Consider the following 21,216-nt stretch of genomic DNA (forward strand, 5'->3'; position numbering starts at 1 on the left):
TAAGTAGATAATAAATGCTTTGAGCACCCAAAAAGAAATGGCCTACAGCAGGCTTCCTGAAGGACATTAAACAAAAGTAAAAACTAGCCAGGAAGGTAGAAAATGACAGTTGGTAAAAATGATGTGAGCAACATGTAGGCAATGGGAAAGTGTCAGAGCCACAGAAGAAACATTCAGGAAAAACGGTTTACTGGAGCCAAATATGAAGATAGAGCTATGCTACTCATCAGAATCTGAACCTGACTGAAAAACACTGAGAAGCCAGTCAAGCTTTCTGTATAAGAGAAAGTCAAGGTTAGCATATTGGTCAAGGAAACTAATTGACATTCTCATGTTGTATGAAAAGGAAGGGGAGGAAGACTGGAATCAGAGAGACTAAACTAGGGGCTATTTTACAACATAGGCTTGAAATACTAACTACATGGCATGGAAATCATAGAAATGGGAACACAAAAAAAAGGGGGGTGGGGATCAGAACTTTGAAACTTGAGAGAGAAATTAAACCACGAAAAAGAAAAGGCATTTTATAAGATGTTGGAAAGAGTATGCATAATTAGGCGTAATGCTTCTGAATAAGGCTTTCCAACTTAATATTTCTAGCTAAATCAATTCATAACTAAATTTTGGGAAAGAGAACACAACCAAAGAAAGATTATGGTTTAAAATAGATGAATTCCGGGGCGCCTGGGTGGCGCAGTCGGTTAAGCGTCCGACTTCAGCCAGGTCACGATCTTGCGGTCCGTGAGTTCGAGCCCCGCGTCAGGCTCTGGGCTGATGGCTCGGAGCCTGGAGCCTGTTTCCGATTCTGTGTCTCCCTCTCTCTCTGACCCTCCCCCGTTCATGCTCTGTCTCTCTCTGTCCCAAAAATAAATGAAAAACGTTGAAAAAAAAAAATTAAAATAGATGAATTCTGAATTCTTGCCTTAGATTATTTCATATTTTGAGAACCGAACAAAGAGATTATAAGTAAATTACCACATTACAAAGGTTTTGTTTTGTTTTGTTTTATTTCACATAACCTCCTTTGCCTACTCATGTATATCTTCAAAGTATGAAAAAGGAACTGAAATGTGAGGAAAATGTGAAGCATCTACCCATATGCAGTAATTCCCAAAATACACACACAAGGTTGCACCAATGTATACACTATTTCAACAATCTTTGAAATGGAATATATCAGCTAATCAGCTCTGCCAATTTTTTCACAAACTGAACAAAGTTATTCTTTTTTTTTTTTTTAATTCTTGTTAGTTAACCTCTTGGTTTCAGTAGAATTCAGTGACTCATCACTTACACATAACACCCACTGCTCATCACAACACAAAGTTATTCTGAAAATGACTACTGCATGATGATTTAAATTGACATTTTAAAAATATATAAGAAAAGGTAAAGAAAATTAAAGGGTATCTTAGAAACATTTTTTTCAAAAATATTTCTCCTACTTTGAAATATATTTATAACTTCAAAAGTATGTCCACTGAACTTCTGCTTCTGATTTTGAAGTCATAATAGGGATTATACTGATCTTCCTAACTAGAAAAATCAGGCAAAATATATAGCAAATGGAGTTCAATCAACAGCCAGCACAGGACTGTGATCCTGAAAGAAGAGATGCTAATCAGATATCTCAACTTAATTCCCAGAAATATTTTCCAGGCTATAGCACAGGGAAGAGAAACCCTAAAGAGAGTGAGGAGACAAAGTTATGAGTGCAAAGAGGCCAAGAAGGTTAGAATATGAAGTATAGGTTACAAAGAGGAAAGAGCTACAAAGAGAGAGGTCTAAAGATACAGAGTCTTTAAATAAGTATTAGTCTGCATATATTTGTTAGGAAACTACCAAGGCCAAAGAAAAAAGCTCTGGAAAACAGTAAGCTGAACAATTTCTGGAGCTCACACAGAAGCAAGAATAGGTCATGTTCCCATCAGCCAGCGTGAGGCTATCAGGGAAAGTCTCAGAAGATAATGCCTCATAAGTTAGACCAGATTAGTCTTAGAAAGGTTACTGTAGACCTACACTAACAAAGTTTTAAAGCAAAGCCTCAAAAAAAAATCCAAATGATTTCAATGAACAAGTATGCCCCAAAGAAGTTCCACAATAGCCGACTCCCAAAGATACAAAATTCACAATATTTAGTATAAAATCAAAGATGACCACACATGTAAATAAGCAGAAAACTATGGTCCATATCCAGAAGAAAGTATCAAATAATGAAGAGAGACCCAGAAATGACACAGATAATAGAATGAGCAAACAATTCCAAAGGTAGCTAACAATGTTAAAATAGTTCTGATAAACATAATCTATATATTCAAGTAGGTATAGAAAAACATGAGGGTAAAAAGAAAGGAAGCTATAAAGAAAATAAATAAATTGAACTTCTAAGATGAAAAATATAATAATCTAAGGTAAAAAACCCTTTGGAACAGAAAAACTGTTTACAGTAGGTAAAAATGAATAAAATCTTAAGTACAGACTTTAGTTAGCAATAATAATGTGTCAATATAGGTTCATTAATTGTGAAAAATACACCATACTAAAGTAGATATTAGTAATAGGGGAAATCAGGTGTTGGGTATATAGGAATTCTCCGTACTACCTTCTGAATTTTTCTGTAAATCTAAAACTGTTCTAAAATTAAAAGTTTCTTTTAAAAAATCAACCCACAGCTTGGGAGAAATTTTTACAAAACATAAAAATAAAGTCCTTGTATCCAGATTATAAAAAAAAATCCAAGCAACTCAGTAAGACAAACCATCCAAAATTTTTAATGGGCAAATAATTTTATGTACAGATTGCAAATAACATGAAAATAATGAAATTAGTCATATTAACATCATTAGTCATTAGGAAATGCACATTAAAACCATAAGATGCCACTACATAACCTGTATAAATTTTTTAAAAAGTAAAATAAAATAAAAAAATAAAATGGCTAAAATTAAGAAGACAGACAATAGCGGGGTTCCTGGGTGGCTCAGTCAGTTAAGTATCGACTTCAGCTCAGGTCATCATCTCACAGCTTGTGAGCTGGAGCCCCACATCAGGCTCTGTGCTGACAGCTCAGAGCCTGGAGCCTCTTTCTGATGAAGGAATCTCAAAAGCATCATGCTAAGTGAAAGAAGCCATTCACAAAAGGCCACATATCATATGACTGTATTTAATCCAAACTCTAGAAAAGGCAAAATGATAAAAAGCAGATAATGGTTGCCAGAGGTCAATGAAAAGGAGGGGATAGGCTAACAGGCATTAAAAGGGAATTTTGGGGGTGCCTGGGTGGCTCAGTTGGTTGAGCATCCAACTCTGGACTTTGGCTCAGGTCTTGATCTCAAGGTTCATGGGATGGAGGCCCACATCAGGTTCTGTGCTGGTGGTGTAGAACCTGCTTGGGATTCTCTCTCTCCCTCTCTCTCTGCCCCTCTCCCTCACACTCTCTCTCTCAAAATAAACAAACTTTAAAAAGAGAGAAAAAGAATTTTAGAGGTGATGAAAATGTTATATACAACTGCAATGGTGATTACATGATTGTATATATTTGTTATAAAATCAAACTGTACACTTAAAATTGGTGAATTTTGTTGTATATAAATTACCCTTCAATAAAACTGACAAAAAAAGAAGTGTATCTCTCATTTGATATAAACTGATCACCCTATATATTAATTTTCCCCTTATAAAAAATATACATTAAGTTTTTTAAATGGTCATTTTTTTATTTTCTGACCTGAATCAGTTTGTTCAACTAGAAAGCATTATGTCAAATCAGTAGCAAGCAATCCTTTTAAAATCTGTCAGAAATTTTGTTACTCTCATGTTCAAAAACCTATAATGGTTTCCCATAATACTCAGAATAAAATATAAAGTCTTAATTTCCAAGATGTACAAGACCCTACATAATCTGGCCCCTCCCTCCTCACACATACTATTTATAAGCCGCATTGACCTCCTTGTAATTCCATGAGCACACAGAGAACATTCCCACCTCAGGGATTTTACATTTGTTCATTCATTCCTTTGAAATGCTGAGTTTAGTGAGTCACTCTAATAGGAGAAAAAGTCAATAAATAAAGACTCTGTGTTTGTGCAGAAACATACACATATACATATATATAAATAGCTGATGTTCCATGGGGATAAAGTGTTATAAAGAATAGGTTAAGAAGAGATAATGGGATAATTTTCCCTCTAACCAAAAACTCCCTTCCCCAATCTTTGCATGGCTTTCTCCTCCATTTCATTCAGATCTCTACTCAAATGACATCAGTGGGCACTCTGCTTACTGAGTTATTAGCATTTCTCCAAACTTCCCCAACCATTTTTTTTCTCTTACTATCTTATTGTTCTTTATGGCACTTTTTACTACTTGACATTATATGTACTTTCTGTTTGTCTAATTCTCTTCATAGACTGTTAAGCCCGAAAAGTATAGTAATTTGTCTTTTTAGATATTGTATTCAGATGTCTAACGTAATGCTTGGCACTTAGTAGCTACTTGATAAATATTTGCAGAATGAATGAATAGGAGTTAATTACAACCAGATATAAATAGAATGATTGTGAACTGTAACCCCTTAAGCTGATACTTATTGATTCTTACAGGTTACCCTTATAGAGAAATACCAGAAAAATGTAATAGAGTATTAAGAATTCAATCTTTTCAGGGCACCTGGGTGGCTAAGTCAGTTAAGCATCCAACTATTGATTTTGGCTCAGCTCATGATCACACAAGGTTTCGTGAGTTCAAGCCCCACAGCAGGCTCTGCGCGCTGACTGTGCTGAGACTGCTTGGGATTCCCTCTCTCTCCTCCCCCTCTCTCTCTGCCCCATGCCCACTTACACTCTGACTCTTTCTCAAAATAAATAAGGAAACTTAAAAAAAAAAAAAAAGAATTCAACTGTTTCACAATTAAAACAAGAGAAATGAAATAAATTCAAGCAATAGCATTTTCAGCTTCTAAAAGATGAAATTTTAAAAGCAAAATATTTTTTCAAGTTTATTTTGAGAAAGGAGTGGGGGAGGGACAGAGAGAGAGGGAGACACAGAATCCCAAGCAGGCTCCATGCTGTCAGCACAAAGCCCAATGTGGGGCTCAATCCCACAACTGCGAAATTACGACCCGAGCTGATATCAAGTGTCAGGCACTTAACCAACTGAGCCACCCACGCTCCCCAAAAGCAAAATATTTTTTAAGTTTATTCATGACTTTCAGAGGAAACAAAGTTTTACAAAATAAGATCCCTCTGACTGTGTAACCCAGCAAAGAGAGAGCAGGAAGGCCAAAAATGCAAGTGAGGAGCTACACCCCCATCAGGACATGTAAACCCTTTCCTATTAGTAAAATTTGCAAACACCAAGCCAAGGCAAAGATCTGCAAAGCATTACTCTTTCGCTACAAACCACAACCTGTATTACCCATTTAACATCCTTTGCTGAAAGCATAAAATAAGAACTATTTGCAAGGCTATAGAGTATACTGTACCTCTGGGGATCTATTATGAGACCTCTATTATCAGCTCTTACAGATGCAAACAATTTAGCTTTCAAATGTTGTACAAAAACTAGACTGTCACATTATAAAATCATTTTTATATAAAATGATTTATGTTTGTCCAATTTCTAATCTCCCTTTAAGAAGTTAGACATTTACAGGAAATTACTGGTATGTTAGTATTCATACCCTGTTATTCAAGTACAAATCAACAAACACACCATTAGATGAATAAAAAAATACAGTAGAATGAAATTATGTGATAATATGGTTTCTTATTCACATGAAGTATGCTAAGATATCAAAATTATTTTAATCACTACCTTCATTAGCATGCAGGTTAGCTTTATTAATCTAAAGCTGATGAGAAAGGGAAAAAATAAACAGGTTCTGAAACAAACTAGCTTGTTGAATCTCTTTTAAATAGAGTAATAAAAACAGGATGTACACTCCATGTTGTTATAGCCTTTCTCAAACTAACCCTGATAAAACCTGTGTATACATATCCTACCTGACACTATCCTAAGAATTACAAATTCTCTAGTATTTTATCATCAATCATCATTATTTACAGGATGAATAGAGACCAATGAAAATGTATTTACCAAAAAATCATTTGGGGATATTTTGTTGGTTTGTTTGTTTAGCAGCTAATGAAACTCAAACTCTCAAGAATGGGATTACTGAAGGACTTCCAGTTTAGATACCTCTGTGGTAGCATAGGTTAAGTTTCATTCATTCAACAAATATTTATCGGACATCTATGTGCCAGGCAAATCTTTTCTGTAAAGAGCCAGATATATTATACAGCTCAGGCTTTGTGGGCCACACAGGCAATTCTACAACTACTCAACTCTGCCTTTCTAGCATGAAAGTAGCCAGAGAAAATACAAAAACAAATAAGCCTAGCTTTGTTCCAATAAAACTTTGTTTATAAACAGTGAAATTTAAATTTCACAACATTTTCTGGTGTCATGAAATATTATTCTTCTCTTGACCTTTTTTTCCAACCATTTAAGAAAGTAAAAACCATATTTAGCTTGCAGACTGTTCAAAACCAAGCAGCAGTCCAGATTTGGCTTTCAGGCCTTAGTTTGTAAATCCATAATGTAAACTATGTGGATATAGCAAAACAGAAAAATATCCTTGCCCACATGGAGCCTCCGTTCTAGATAAGAGAAACAGACAATAAAAAACTAAATAAATTAGATGGCATATTAGATAGCAGTAAATACGATGGAGAAAAATGAAACAGGACAGGAGATAGGGCATGGTCAGAGGACTATAATGGGGAGACAACACTACAGCGGTAGTTACAATTTATTTTTCAAGTGTTTATTTTGACATAATTCCAGACTTGCAATAGTAGTACAGTATCTAGAACATATTGAGAACTCCAACTTTCAATTATAACCAAAATATAACCCAATTAAAAAATGGCCAAAGGACTTGAATAGACTTCAATAGGCATTTCTCTGAAGAAGATACACAAATGGTCAACAGGCACATGAAAAGGTGTTCAACATCAGTAATTATTAAAGAAATAAAAATAATAACCACTATGATATACCATCTCACACCTATGAGATGGCCATACTCACAAAGACAAAAAATAGCAAGTGCTGGCAAGAATGTAGAGAAATTGTAACCCTCATACACTGCTGTTGGTAATATAAAATGGTTCAGCTGCTGTGGAAACAGTTTGATGGTTCCACAAAAAGTTAAACACAAGAGTTAGTATCATCTAGCAATTCGGTACTCAGACAAATGTGTGTAACAGGAATGTTCACAGCAACACTCTTCACAAATGGGAAAAAGTAGTAACAACTTAGATCTGCCTGTCAATAGATGAAGGGATAAATAAACTGTGGCATATACATGAACAATGTTGAATTATACTCTACAAAAAAGAAGGAAGTACTAATACATGCTACAATGTGAATGAACCTTAAAAACATTATGTTAAGTGAAAGTCAGACACAAAAGATCACATATTGTATGATTCCATTTATATGAAATATTCAGTACAGGTAAATCCATAGAGACAGAAAGCAGACTGGTGGTTGCCATGGGGTTAGGGGAGGAGGGAATGGAAAGCAACCACTTAATGGGTACACGGTTTCTTTCAGGGAGATAAAAATGTTCCAGGAATAAGACAGAGGGTGGCAGTAGCACAATATTACAAATCTTTAAATGCCACTCAATTACTTTAAAATGACTAATTTTGTGTTATGTGAATTTCACCTCAATTAACCAAAAAAAAAAAAAAAAAAAAAAAACAGACACAAAAGACTTATTTACAGCATGATTCCATTTCAGAACAGGCTTTACCCCAGAGTGACTAGAAGGGGACATAACTGGCCTTCTGGAAGGGTACAAATATTTTGTTATCTGGGTGCTGGTTCCACGGGGCTATGTCCACTCTGAAAAATTCAAGGAGCTGTCCCTTATAATAAACGTGTATATTTTTCTATGTGTATATTATACGTCATTAAAAAGTTTTGAAACTATAATGTATAATTCTGAAAATAAAAGATTAACTGCAATTTTTTTTTTAACTGTTACCATTGTGGGGTAAAAGACCCAAGGAATCTCTCTGTATTATTTTTTTAAGTTTATTTATTTATTTTTGAGAGAGAGCAAGCAAAAGCTTGCAAGAGGGGCAGAGAGAGAGGGAAACAGAGAGAATCCCAAGCAGGCTCTGCACTGTCAGTGCAAAGTCCAATGTAGGATGTGAACCCACAAACTGCAAGATCATGACCCAAGCTGAAATCAAGAGTCAGACACTCAACTGACTGAGCCACCCACGTGCCCCTCTCCGTATTATTTCTTACAACTACATGTAAGTCTACAATTATCTCAAAACAAAAAGGTTTTTTTAAAAAGAATCAGAAAACTAAAATTTCCAGATTCCCATCCCCAAAGATTCTGATTTAGGTCCTCTGAGGTGCAGATAGGGAATGTTTTCATTTTTTTGAAAAAGCTACCTCAAGTGATTCTAATCCAGGTGGCCACAACTCACACCTTGAGAAACTCCAACCTAAATGAATTCCAAAATCTGTTTAACTTCACTTTCTCTGTGAACCTCATCTAAAGGAGGCTTTCCCACGCATCTATCAGCAAAAGCATGGAAGAGGTGAGAAGCAAGGAAGCACACGTGAGCTAAGAGAGGCTACAAAAGCTAACTACTTTGGAAGCCAAGACTCAACTTTTACTGCAGAAAAATTAGGTGAACTGGAAGATTAATAAAATGAGAGAATTACTGAAAAGAACATACAAAGCTTTCTGGATAATCATCACAGATGCAGCCACAGATATTATGTGCAAATCAATGACTTTTCTAAGTATGTTTTCCATTAAGAAGTAGTGGAATCAAGATAAGATAAATGATGTTGGACGCTAAATGTCCTTTAGGAGGTTAGCAAGACAAAGTTTGGAAATCAGTGCAATATGCTTGTACTTATGGTCATTTCTGGTACATTCTTCACCACAAAACACTGAAAATAATATTTTATTCCTGAGACAAGAAGTAAATAAATGAACAATTTAGTTCAAGTTTAGTTGGGCCATACGGTATTTTGATCTGCTTTAGCTCCAGCTCTAAACTCTTTGGAGTGAGATACTTTGGTTCTGGTTCAAACTGCTTTGATGGGAAATTTTTTGAAAAGTCTTTAGTTTGATTTGAAGTTCATTTTCAAAATAATAAGTTAATATTTCAGTCCAATTCCAATTGCAAAAATTCAAATCAAAGCTCATTCCACTTTTACCCTTACTTTTGGTAGAAATCCCTGTTAAGCTATCAATTCATTTTCTAGGCCTTTCCAACAAGACAAAAGTTGGTGTATCTGCCCAAGCCTTATTTTCAGCTTTACCTTGAACTGAAAATACAATCTTAATTACAAAGCCTCCTATACTTAAAACTGGCAGACTGCAGGCCTGAGAGAATGCATGCTCCATGTAGCCAGGTATCATTTTTTCAATAGAAGCTAGAAATACATATTTTTTAGTCTCCTAATTTTTAAATGTTGGCAACAAATTCCAATTTTTATGAACTAGTCTAACAGCCAATCAACACATATCTGTGAACTGTCTCTTCTGCAACCTCTGGCCTAATGGTTAATAAGGTATTAAGCTTCTGTTGCAAAATCTGAGCTTTGCTAAGTCTTCAGTGAAAACTGAATACACAATACAGATTTCAGGCAAAGTAGCTCTTTGACACAAATGCCAGTCCAAACAACAAATCATGATTTCATTCTCATGCTTAGTTGAATATTTAAAATACTGAATATTCTTTCTTCTTGCTGCGTAAACAAGAATAGATACAGAAGTAAGCCACTACAAGCACTGTAGTCTAACTACAATGTGTCAACACACTTTACTAGGAAGAGCCAGGTTAGTGTCAAATGCCACATATCTTCTGATTATGACAATTAGAATTTATAATACTTCTTTGCTTCTCCAAATAAGTCAGATAAGCTTTCTACCCAGAATCCACAAGAAGAAAGATGAATCATGGTATTCTTCTCAAGATTATGTTGGTCACCATTAGTCTACTTCATATAGAACTTTACTTAATGGTGAACTGACATATCAAAATGATAAAACACGATATTCTTTGGAGCCAGTAGTTTGGAGCAGAAAAACTCAAAAAACAACACACACACACACACACACACACACACACACACAGCTTACATAGCTCCATGGGGTGGGGGCTTCAATATTCAGGTAACGTAAAAAAAGACAAAGCGCAAATCAGGTGAAATAATTAAAGGATAGTAAGAACCTATCTATAAATTAGATATCAGATTCCACATTGTTTTAGAAAGTTGGCTCTCATCTCAGTGTGAACTGTAATGATTTCAAGATCAAAGCAATAAGCACATGAAACTAAATAAGCATTAAATTTGAAGAAATTATGGCATTCAGATGGACAATATTTACAGGAAGAAAAATTCTTGGGTAAACAAAGAAACAGTAACAAGGTAACCAACTCAGAAATCTGCTCAAGTACCCTGTCCATGAAAATCACAATTAGTTTACCCAGGCCTTGCCCTTCCCCTACCTATCCTCCACAACTTTCCCATTCACCATTTCTCTACACCTCTTTCAGGATACAGGGGATGGGCTTAAAAAGGTATAAATCTACCAATATATACTGCCTGACTTGTCCAGTTTGGGGGGGGGGGGGCACCATGAAAAGATGGTAAAACTACAATAAAACTTTTTTTTAATACTAGTAATTTTTTTAATCTTTAATGTTTTATTTTTGAGAGAGACAGAGACAGAGAAACAGAACACCAGCAGGGGAGGGGCAGAGACAGAGGGACACACAGAATCCGAAGAAGGATCCCCGCTCTGAGCTGTCAGCACAGAGCCCGATGTGGGGCTCGAACCCATGAGCCTCAAGATCATGACCTGAACCAAAGTCGGATGTTTAACTGACTGAGCCACCTAGGTGCCCCTACTACTAGTAAATTTTATTTAACTGGGTTAACCTTGTTTTGACTGACTGACTGACTGAAGAATGTGGACAATAGAGATCTGCCACAAGGAAATTACAAGATTATGGATTTGTCGTAATGTCTGATACAATATTGACCCAAAAAGGAGAATTTTCACAACTGGAGCTAATTAAAAGGTCATAGTACTTGTTATCATGAGACTGTAGTCAACATGGTTGGAAAGAAGCTAGACAGAACATTCCATTTAATATCCACTTTGCGAGTAGTTGTTAACTCCTTGAAAGATCTTCAGGCCAAGTGATATCAATGTGATAGGAGCATGCTGTGTCTAAAAATATGAGAAACATGCAGCTCCCAACATAGCACAGGGCAATTTACCATTATAAATATTCTTAGTTAATGCTTCTGTATAGAAACCAGTAGATATTTGCAAATTCATTTTCAGGTCACTGAAAACAAAACCCAGAAACCCTTTTTTTTCTTTCATCCATGTGTTGAAAACAAACTTAGAACTATTCTCTAAAATAGGATCATATTTCACTCAAATACTAGCCAATTAAAAACAAGCAAGACCCACTTGACTGATATATACTATTGTTTATGTTAGATTTTTAGCCACTTAACATTACATTAAGAAAGACTGGAAAGTTTAAGAATTAATGGACTCTAACCAATAAGTCTCAGCAGCAGAGTTAGCCAAAAACATTTTTACTAGGCCCAAATGAGGTATCTTTCATTCATTAATACAGAACCACAGGGCATGCTTAGACATCAGAGGCTCAATGATCTAAAAAGAGTTCCTAGGGAAACAAAAAACTTTCCATTTTCATTCTGTAACTGCTCCTTAATGACAGAAAGTATTCTTTCTTTTTTTGGCATTCTCTTTTCTCTCTACCTCAGGACATATTTACAGATGCACTGGCTGCTTTACAGACATGCTAAAAGTTCTTGCTGCGGTTGATCAAAGTTGGAATGCCTGAGGAAATTACTCAACTTAGACAGCCCGGAATTATATCTAGCCAAATAGTTACAGTGCTCTACTTTTAACATGTGTTAAAGTAATATTTTAGCTATCCTGGATGTAAGTTGAGAGAACATTTGTTTGCATCACACTCTGTGAACATTTGAGTCAAATATAGTATGTTGAATACCCAGTTTTAGCATCTGCGACAGTTCATTTTTTTAACTATTCAATAACACAAAAGACAACATATTTTATGTTGGGAGAAAAAAACCCTTCACACACAACAGCGTATGTATTAGGAACTAAGACTTTTTATGATCTTCTTGAAATATCCAAACTCTTCTGGAAATGTCAGAATAAATACAACAAATGTTTGATAGTTGTTCATTAGAGCATTTGTTGATCTGGCATACAGTATTCTGTCAAAAAATAGGACCATATTTTTCTCTAATTTATTACAAAAAACATTTTAATAAAAAGCACTGCAGATCTTTATGAATCTCCTTTCTATTATTAATCTGACTAATTTGCAAATAAACATATATCATAATTAATTAAGTAGAAAAAGGACATCACAGCAATTTACTTTCATGGTTTTTTTTTAATTGAAGGCCACAGAATTGCAGTACAAAGAGTTACTTGTCAAACACAACACAGATCTCTAAAATAAAATATTGGCTCCAATATACTTGCACATCTGAAATAGTTTTAAACTTTGTTTTAGTTGGATTCTTTACGATGTCCAGGAAGAGGTTAGCACACACAGTACCTGAAATTGTCCTTTCCACAAGAGGTACAATAGAAAAGACAAATGTAGCTGTTTCTCTAGTAGAGCCAAATTTGGCATCCACATACACTTCCTTTCAAAAGGGTATAAATAATTATACCTTTTAACCATGTTGACAATAATATGGAAATATCACTCAAAAAGAATCTAACAGACCATGGAATTACAGTAACTTAAACCATCCTTCTATCAAATGCGAGGTGAGGACATGGTAAGAATTGGAAGGGAGAAAGAAGTATTACTAACTTAATAAGTAGTAACTTATAATGCTTCTTTTTATTACAAAGACTTCCAGCACACTAGAAAATGTTAACATCTGCATGTACTCCAAGAGAAGAAAACATAAATAAATGCCTCACCCTGAATCTTCTAAGAAGCCTAACAAGTGTTAACAGCGTTGATGTCCTATGTTATAGTATAAGCATGTCATGAACTGCCAGGAAATGTGTGTACCATGAAGGAGGTTAGACCCTGAGTGAGAATGACTACCAGTAAAAACTCCCTGGCAGTGGTAATGACCAAAGAACTTTCATCAACTGGAATGCCTAGAATTCAATTTTAAGCTGTTTGCTCTGCTAGAGTGCGATGCAATCCTGCATCATTCTAGCATTTAGGTAAAGCCTATTATACACATAAAAACTAGACAGACAGAAAATGAATCAAAGAAAATTGAAGCAATATTTTGTTCTACTTTGGAGCAGGAGTTAGGATGTTATCTTGATTGGATTCCTAAAAATCATGTAACTTAAGTTTCTTCCTCATTCCTTTCCAGATTCTAAATAAAAGCCAGGTCTGAGAAAATGGGCAAAAATTTAAAATCAAAGGGCAGTCTTACAGATTGACCTGCATGATATCAGCCCATGATTTTGCTGAACACAGAAAAAGCTTCTTAGCCCAGAAATTACAAAAAAATAAAAAAAATTTTTAAATAAAACAAAAAAATACAGTAGATATTCAATTATAAAACTGATGCCCCAAATGCACAAGCACATGCACACACACACACACACACAAAATGATTCAATAATCACTACACTATAAATCTAAGGGCCAATGAATCTGATAACTCTATTAATACAGGACAAGAAGATATTTTACACTCAATTCATAAGTCTAAATTGCTTTCACACAGCCAAAATACAGATTACCACCAATTCCACCATTCCACCAAATGTGGCTTTAATATATAAAAGTATTGTAGTATGTTCGGAGAAGAACAATTCCAAGAGCAAACTGAAGGTTCATTCATAAAGCTACATGCTCCTCGGGAACTGCTAAGTCTGGTCTTGGACCGTATCTTCTACTAGATTTAGCCAATATGAATACATCTGATAAGGTCACACAACTCATCAAGAAATGGCTAGAAAAAAAGTGAAAAATGTTTCATGTTCCCATCAGTACAAAGTAAAACACAACAAGCTCTGTACTTCAGTGTTCTGACTTCATCAAAAACTAATACATGGTTTTGATGCAGTGCAAAATTAATTTAGAATGTAATAAGTGACTCAGTCTTCTTATTGTTCTAAAAAAATTTAAAGGAAAAAAAATCACTGCTTGTCCATTAAGCAGGTACTTTGTGCTAGAGAGCACATTTAATTTCTAGGGTCTTACAAAAAGAACAGACAGATGTACCTATTGTGTAAACACAAACAGTAAGTTACAAGTTGCCCCTTAGTATTAAAGGCAAGAATCAGCATCAGTACTCAAAAGTGTTTTAAAAAGAGCGTAACTTACTTTTACTGTCCCAGGCTAACTGGGCTCTGTCTGGTGCTTCTTTGTCTGCACATGGCCACCCACAGCCTGTCTTCTAATTAAATCAATGCTCTAGCAGCAGAACAAGCAAACAAGTTGCCTCCCATCTGCGTACAGCTCCTCAGGACACATTTCCCTTGGTCAGAAGGTGGAAATTCTTGGGAGAGGTGATTTTCTCTGCCTCTTCACAAGAAGAACATGGACACTTGGCTGGATGCAACTCCATGAAGTGTAACTGTGTATGTACACCTCAAAAAATAAAACAAAAAAAAAAAATGCAGAGAAACATAAAGACTCTATAAACAGCTGGAATACACAGAAATACTGAAGCACCACTGGAAATAATGCTAAACAGACAGGCAAATGGGGTAGTTGACTGAAATAATCAATGATACTAAGTTGGAAAAAAAAAAAGGAAAAAGAGCATCTAAAGTCAAAACTCAAATTTTATGCAATGAAAACGGGTTAAGTACTACAAAGGAAAAGAAGTAAAACTCTGCTTCAAGGGGTGCCTAGGTGGCTCAGTCGGTTAAGCATCTGACTCTTGATTTCTGCTCAGGTCGTTGTTTCCTGGGTTCAAGTCCCGCATCAGGCTCTGGGCTGACAACGCAGAGTTTGCTTGGGATTCTCTTTCTTCCTCTCTCTCTGCCTCTCCCCCCCCCACCTCAAAAATAAACACTTTAAAAATGAAAACAAAAAACTCTTTGCTTCAAATATATAAACACAGATCCTCCCCATATTATAGAGAATAAAAGATATTTTCAATTGAAGAGAAAAATGAGACTTTCAAGAGTGTTAGGTCTAAAATTTGACTCATCAGTCACATTATGGTTAATGGACACTTGTGTATTTGTGAGCTAAATGCATCAAACTGTCTTTCCAATGTGTTCAGCGCAGCCCCTTGGGGGAGAGGAGGGGCGGAGGAAGCAAGGAACCACTGAAATACTCAGCTACCCTCTGCTTATGAAAAGATGATTTCTGCAAAACAGAAAATGTTCAGAAAATTGGAGATGCTTATTTATTTGCATACTTTTCTAACCTCCCAAATAAACAGAAATGCCTATAAAGCAAACCCCTATTTATTTGCAACAACAACAACAAAAAACAAACACTGAAGTTGGGTAGGAGGCAAGATGTGGTTAAGTGTCTACTCACAAAAACACCACAAGCAAACTTGCAAACAGGTTTGTTGAGAGAAAGTGAGGTATATCAGCCCTTCCCATATGTTTCCTTCCATCTTAGATATACCCATATGCCATGAGCAATCCATACCATCTCCATGACCACTAAGCATTTCAAGGACAGGCAAGCCTTAGGCGCTCTCTCTCCCAGTGGCATATAGACAATTCCAGCCCAAGAGAAGGGGGTGTGGCCTAATCCTGCAGCTGCCCAGAGGCCTGGACCAGGGTACCAACAACAGACTAGTATACAATGATGACCTTCTGGAGATCCCTGCTTTAAAGAAATGCATGCAGAGCTGGCTCTGGGTATAAGAGGATGCAGAGACAGATAAATGTGTAACAATATTATATGTAATAATATAAGTATATAATAATGTAAATACTTTTTTCTCTCTCACACCCTAAACTATCAGCCATCTGGATAAGAAGTTACTTCTTAAAGAATTTTCCTAGAGTTTATAAGCAAGCATTATATTGGATTATATAGAGACCAAAGACAATAGACTGTTTGAGGCAGACAGATATGAAAATATGTGCCCAATATAATGTGCTCTTTAAATGCTAAAACATTTGAACAATAAACTAGCTTCAACCATGAACTACCATCTCCTCTGACCACAGGGAGCCTTAAAGGATGAATCAAATCAAGTCAATGAAAGAACTGCAGGGTCCACTTAAAATAACATAAACTCAACAAAACATTTTCAACAAAGGAGCCTGTGCAAGTTGCCTTTCACTATATGAAATCTGAAAGCTGTATCTACCACTATGTTTAATGCACAATATTCTACCTACTAAAATAACCAGTTTTCAAAATGAATTGGCCAAAATCTCTCAAAGTCTACACCAAGATATTCAAACTCTCAGCCAGATTCATCAATAACCTCTCCAAAGTCTGTCATTCCCATATCACCTATAATTCCTTATTAGAAATTTTAAAGCTGGGTCTTAATACTTTTATAGAAAAACATCAATGTGCAAAGAGAGTTTCAGCAAGTATTTTATGAGTAGTGTGTTTTCCATCAGAATCCATGATACACTTTCTACTTTAGCAGCTGCATCATGACTCATCCAGATCTAAAGCCAATTTCCTCAAAGAAGAAATTCGCATTAGAAGCTATACCATGTGAAATGTGCCAATTACGGTCTAGAATTTACAATCCACTGCCACTACCTGAACCAAAACTATTCCCGAAGCGGCCATAAAAACAACTGTCTTCCAGATGCATAGCCCCAGACAGGAAGATCAAGATGCTTCATGATACCTGTCTTCTCTACTATGAGTGACATCAGAAATGTACTATCCAATAAATAGAAGTCACTTTCCCATGAGTTATAAGGATAATCTCAAAAAGCTATAAATAGCTAAATGAAACAATAGGGCCAAATAAATTTAACAATAAATTAAAATATGATCTATAAACTGACATTTCCATTTCCTCCCTCACATTTTGAAGATAAACAAAATACACTTTGGTATCATATCATTTTCATTCCCAAACTGCAGAACACCTCTCAAATGGGACTGGCCACCTTCCCTCCCAAAACCCTGAAGAGAGAAGCTGGTCAGTTAAAGGCAGAAACTTATGCACTCACCTCCTCCCTTATTTAAATGATGGAAACACCCCTCTAGTGTCCAGAAGTGGTTGTCTTAGGATGACTCCACTTGTCTGTAGTGGTAGACGAGGAAAATGAAACTACACAAGGTAACCAGTTTCCAAAAAAAGCTCAAAATGATGAGTCTGGGTGGCCTGCATTAAGTGTGTATGTGTCTCTAGGTATAAACTTCTTTTATCTTGTCTCTTCCTCCCCTATGGCATGGAGTTGAGATCATTATACTTTTGACTATTTGGGTAACTGCAATTCTCATATTTTTTTTTTAAATACAAGGCCAGATATCCCTTCTAGCCAGTAAGGACCATGAAACTACTTCAGTCATTTCAGTTCACAGTGTTCAAGGAATTCAAACCGATTTCAGTATCTGCCTAAGTAGTAAAAGTAACAGACAGGTTTTTAAAAGGGGGCCCTTTTTTTACTCAAAAAGTACATCCCAAAGTCAAAAAGCAAAGGTATGGCTTTGGTAATCAGGACAAGACTTAGCTTTACCAAATAGATTGATTAAACTTAAAGATAAGTAGTTACTCTCAAAGTAAACATAACACATTATAAATCAGATTCTCTGGGACTTTTCAGTAAGCTGAAAGGACTCAAAATTGTTATTTATATCTTTCTAAGTATAGAAAATATTAGAATCTGATTTTCTTGTAGCTTTCTATTGACCCAAACTATTATAATACTCCTTCAACTGAACTCTACTTGAAAACCTCACCTTGTTTAAAGGTGGTGAATCAAAGTGGCTGAAACTGCAGGGGGCAGTATAAGCACAACTTCCAATAATTCTTAAGATTTAAGAAAATTCTTCCAGCTAGCCTTAGCCTTTAAACTATTAACATATTTCAAAGACTCCACATAAAAATGATTTTTTAAAGATAATTAATTGAAATTCTTCTCCAGATTTAACAATGGGGGTTAGGGGGAGGAGTACACTACACTCACTCAGGTCAGTATTCATCCATATAACATAGTCCGGTCAAAAATAGAACAAGTTTGTTTAAAAAAGAACTTCTTATCCACACTCTTAAAAAACAGAGGTCATCATTTTAAACTATAAAGCTCACTTACTCATGAGCTACTTACTATTTCAGAATGTATCTTCAATCACTTTTAAGCATAAATAAGTAAACTCTTTAAAAGTATGATTGATTCATCACTGGAGAAAAATGTAATAAAATATTCAACATGATATAAGTATAACTTGAGAAAATTAAAGTTATTTTAAGATGAAGAGAAAAGAAAAACTTAATTTTGCTCAATTTTGTATTTATAATTGCCATTACAGTATATCCCCCAGCTACTCATTAACCTTCTTTTTCTTTCCCTGGACCCACACTGATTCCATGCACAGATTATCTCAGGACATTGTCTTATGCACAAAGGACAGTAATTTGCAATTAACAATTGAATTAAGATAGATGAAGCTTTCCTTGTGTGTGTGTGTTTTGAGTAAAGGTAAGATCTGGTAGTTAGTATATCAATCTTCTTTCTTGAAGCACTTTTCTCCTTTCCTCCATGATAATTAACCTTTTCTTGACATTGTAAAAATGTGTCATTGACAGTTACCATAAATATTCACCTCATATATATCATTTCCAAAGCACTTCATAATAGCAATAATTACTAACTTTTAAGGGGTGCTTACTATGTGCCATACAATGACCTAAGTGGTTGTCACATGTTAACTCGGTTAATCTTCAGAACTCTATGAAACAGAAATTACCCCCATATTATAAATGAGAAACTGAGTCAAGGAGAATCTGTGAGGTGCCCAGGGCTAATGACTGGTAGATCTGGTATAAGATGCATCAGTCACAAGAGGAGGGAACAACATACCCCAAGTTAGATGTCTCTCTCAGGGACCACACTACAATAGAATTTGTACCCATCATATATGTTCACCTTCTTTGAATACACTTGGACCAATCTGAAGGCATTAATAGGATAGATTAAAATCCACAAAGAGTGATCAAAAGTGTAGCTCTACAACTAATCAGGGGAATAAACAGAAAACAGGGCTAAGACTTCTGGTAAACTCCTGGACAATTTTTGTAGGGAAAAGCAAGGCCTGGCATGACTGGGTAGGTGCTCTGAAATGAGGGTGTAAACAAAAGAGCGACAATCCAGTCAACTTGGGAAGACCTACTCCATTCACCTCCTACCTCAAACTCATCACTGTTTTATCTTCATATCTTATTTGATTTCCCAAGTAGTGTTCTCAACAAGAAAACTATTGGCTCACTAGAATCCTCTAAATAGACTGATACAAATCTATCTATCTATCTATCTATCTATCTATCTATCTATCTATCTATCTTCTAAAAGTTTGATCAACAAAAGTCAGTCTTCTGAAGGCCTCAATATCTCCAGGACAAATTCATCCTCAAAGTTCCAGATTATAAGAACAAGGAAACACTCAGATTGCAACAAATTATAGCAAACTTGAGAGCCTCCCCACTGAATTCCTCAATGTCTTCAGTTAACCAGAGACCAACTTAACAATCACACTGGACAAGTCACACTTCACAGAGCATAGCTTCAGGATATAGATCTAACTGTCAGGCTTATGAGGAAACTTCCCTTTCACTTTAGATACTTCTAGACAGCTGAAATTTTTTCTTCTCTAATATATTACTTTTGGGGAAGAGGAGTTAACTTCAGGAATTTTCCTACTGAACATATTAAGAAAATTTAAGTACCCAAACACCAGTAACTTTAGCATTCATGAATCTCACAGAAAGGGGGGGGGGGGGAGGGAGGCAGGGTTGATTTAACCAACTTTTATGTTACTAAGAGAAGTCCCCAAGGAAAATAACCTAGCAATATCACAGGGCTCTTCATAACTTTGTTAATACAGTTGGGAAACACTGGTCATATAATTGATGGTTAACTAACTCAATACTTTTATGTCATTTAAGAATAATGAACATAAACTCATAAATATTTTCAATAAAACATAGAGAAAAGAAATACCTCGAGTTCCACCAGAGCTGCGGTCACTGCATCTGTAGCAAGAGCACCAGCCTGTAGCTTTTCAATTGCCTATGAAACCAAGGGGAGAGATTATTCATTGTAAAACCACAACTTCCCAAATAGGCCCAGAAACTTTCCAAGGCCATAAAGAAGTATAGGAGACATTTAAAGTTAATAAAAATTGATCACTAGTCCCATTCTGTACCTCAAGACATAAACCACTTAGATTTAAAACAAGCAAGTGTTTATATTTAGTATAATTTATGATATAGCTCACTGATAATTCCAATTAAGACAATGAATACAATCTAGCCACTAAATGAAAAGTGCAGGCAATTTAATAAGTGGAAGGGCTTCAATCATCACAGGGCAATTCAAAATAGCCATAGATATTATCAAATTCAGTTTCGTTTAAATATCCTGATAATTCAAAGGAGGGCACTTGTGATGAGCACCGGGTGTTCTATGTAAGTGATGAATAACTAAATTCTACACCTGAACCTGATATTACACTGTATGCTAACTAACTGGAATTTACATAAAAATTTGGAGAAAGACAAAAATAAATACATAAATACCCTGATAATTTATACTTCATATTCATAATTGAATCTCAGACTTAGCTAATAACATCTTTTCCCACTGTTTTCCTCTCCACTAAACTAAACTAAACTAAACTAACTAAAAAGCAGTGACTCTCAGTCACACAAACATTTAGATGGACATATATATGTGACAAAAGCATTTTTGGTACTATAGTAGTTCCCCCTTATCCTCAATTTCAGTTACCCCCAGTCAAATGCAGTCTAGAAGATAATCCTCCTTCTAACATATCATCAAAAGGTTAACAGTAGCCTAGCGCTTACATCATCATGCTTACATTATACACCTCACTTCATCCCATCATGTAGGCACTTTATCATCTCACATCATTACAAGAAGAAGAAGGGGTAAGTACAGTACAATATGATATTTTGACAGAGAAAGA

The 21,216-nt window shown here is 35.6% G+C and overlaps 1 protein-coding gene across 12 annotated transcripts in view; it reads right to left on the minus strand.

Annotated features, from left to right (window-relative positions):
• Positions 1–21,216, minus strand: part of TASP1 (taspase 1) — a 342,726-nt gene that overhangs the window by 306,438 nt on the left and 15,072 nt on the right. For 11 of the 12 annotated variants that reach the window (XM_042980918.1, XM_042980915.1, XM_007086806.3 and 8 more), the window contains exon 4: positions 20,229–20,297. In XM_042980918.1, the coding sequence (XP_042836852.1) occupies positions 20,229–20,297 (69 nt within the window). Of the gene's footprint in view, positions 1–14,442; positions 14,710–20,228; positions 20,299–21,216 lie in introns of those variants that run through there. The other variant, XM_042980922.1, reaches the window with a different exon arrangement.

This window comes from Panthera tigris, chromosome A3 (genome assembly GCF_018350195.1).
Source record: "Panthera tigris isolate Pti1 chromosome A3, P.tigris_Pti1_mat1.1, whole genome shotgun sequence".
Classification (NCBI taxonomy): Eukaryota; Metazoa; Chordata; class Mammalia; order Carnivora; family Felidae; genus Panthera; species Panthera tigris.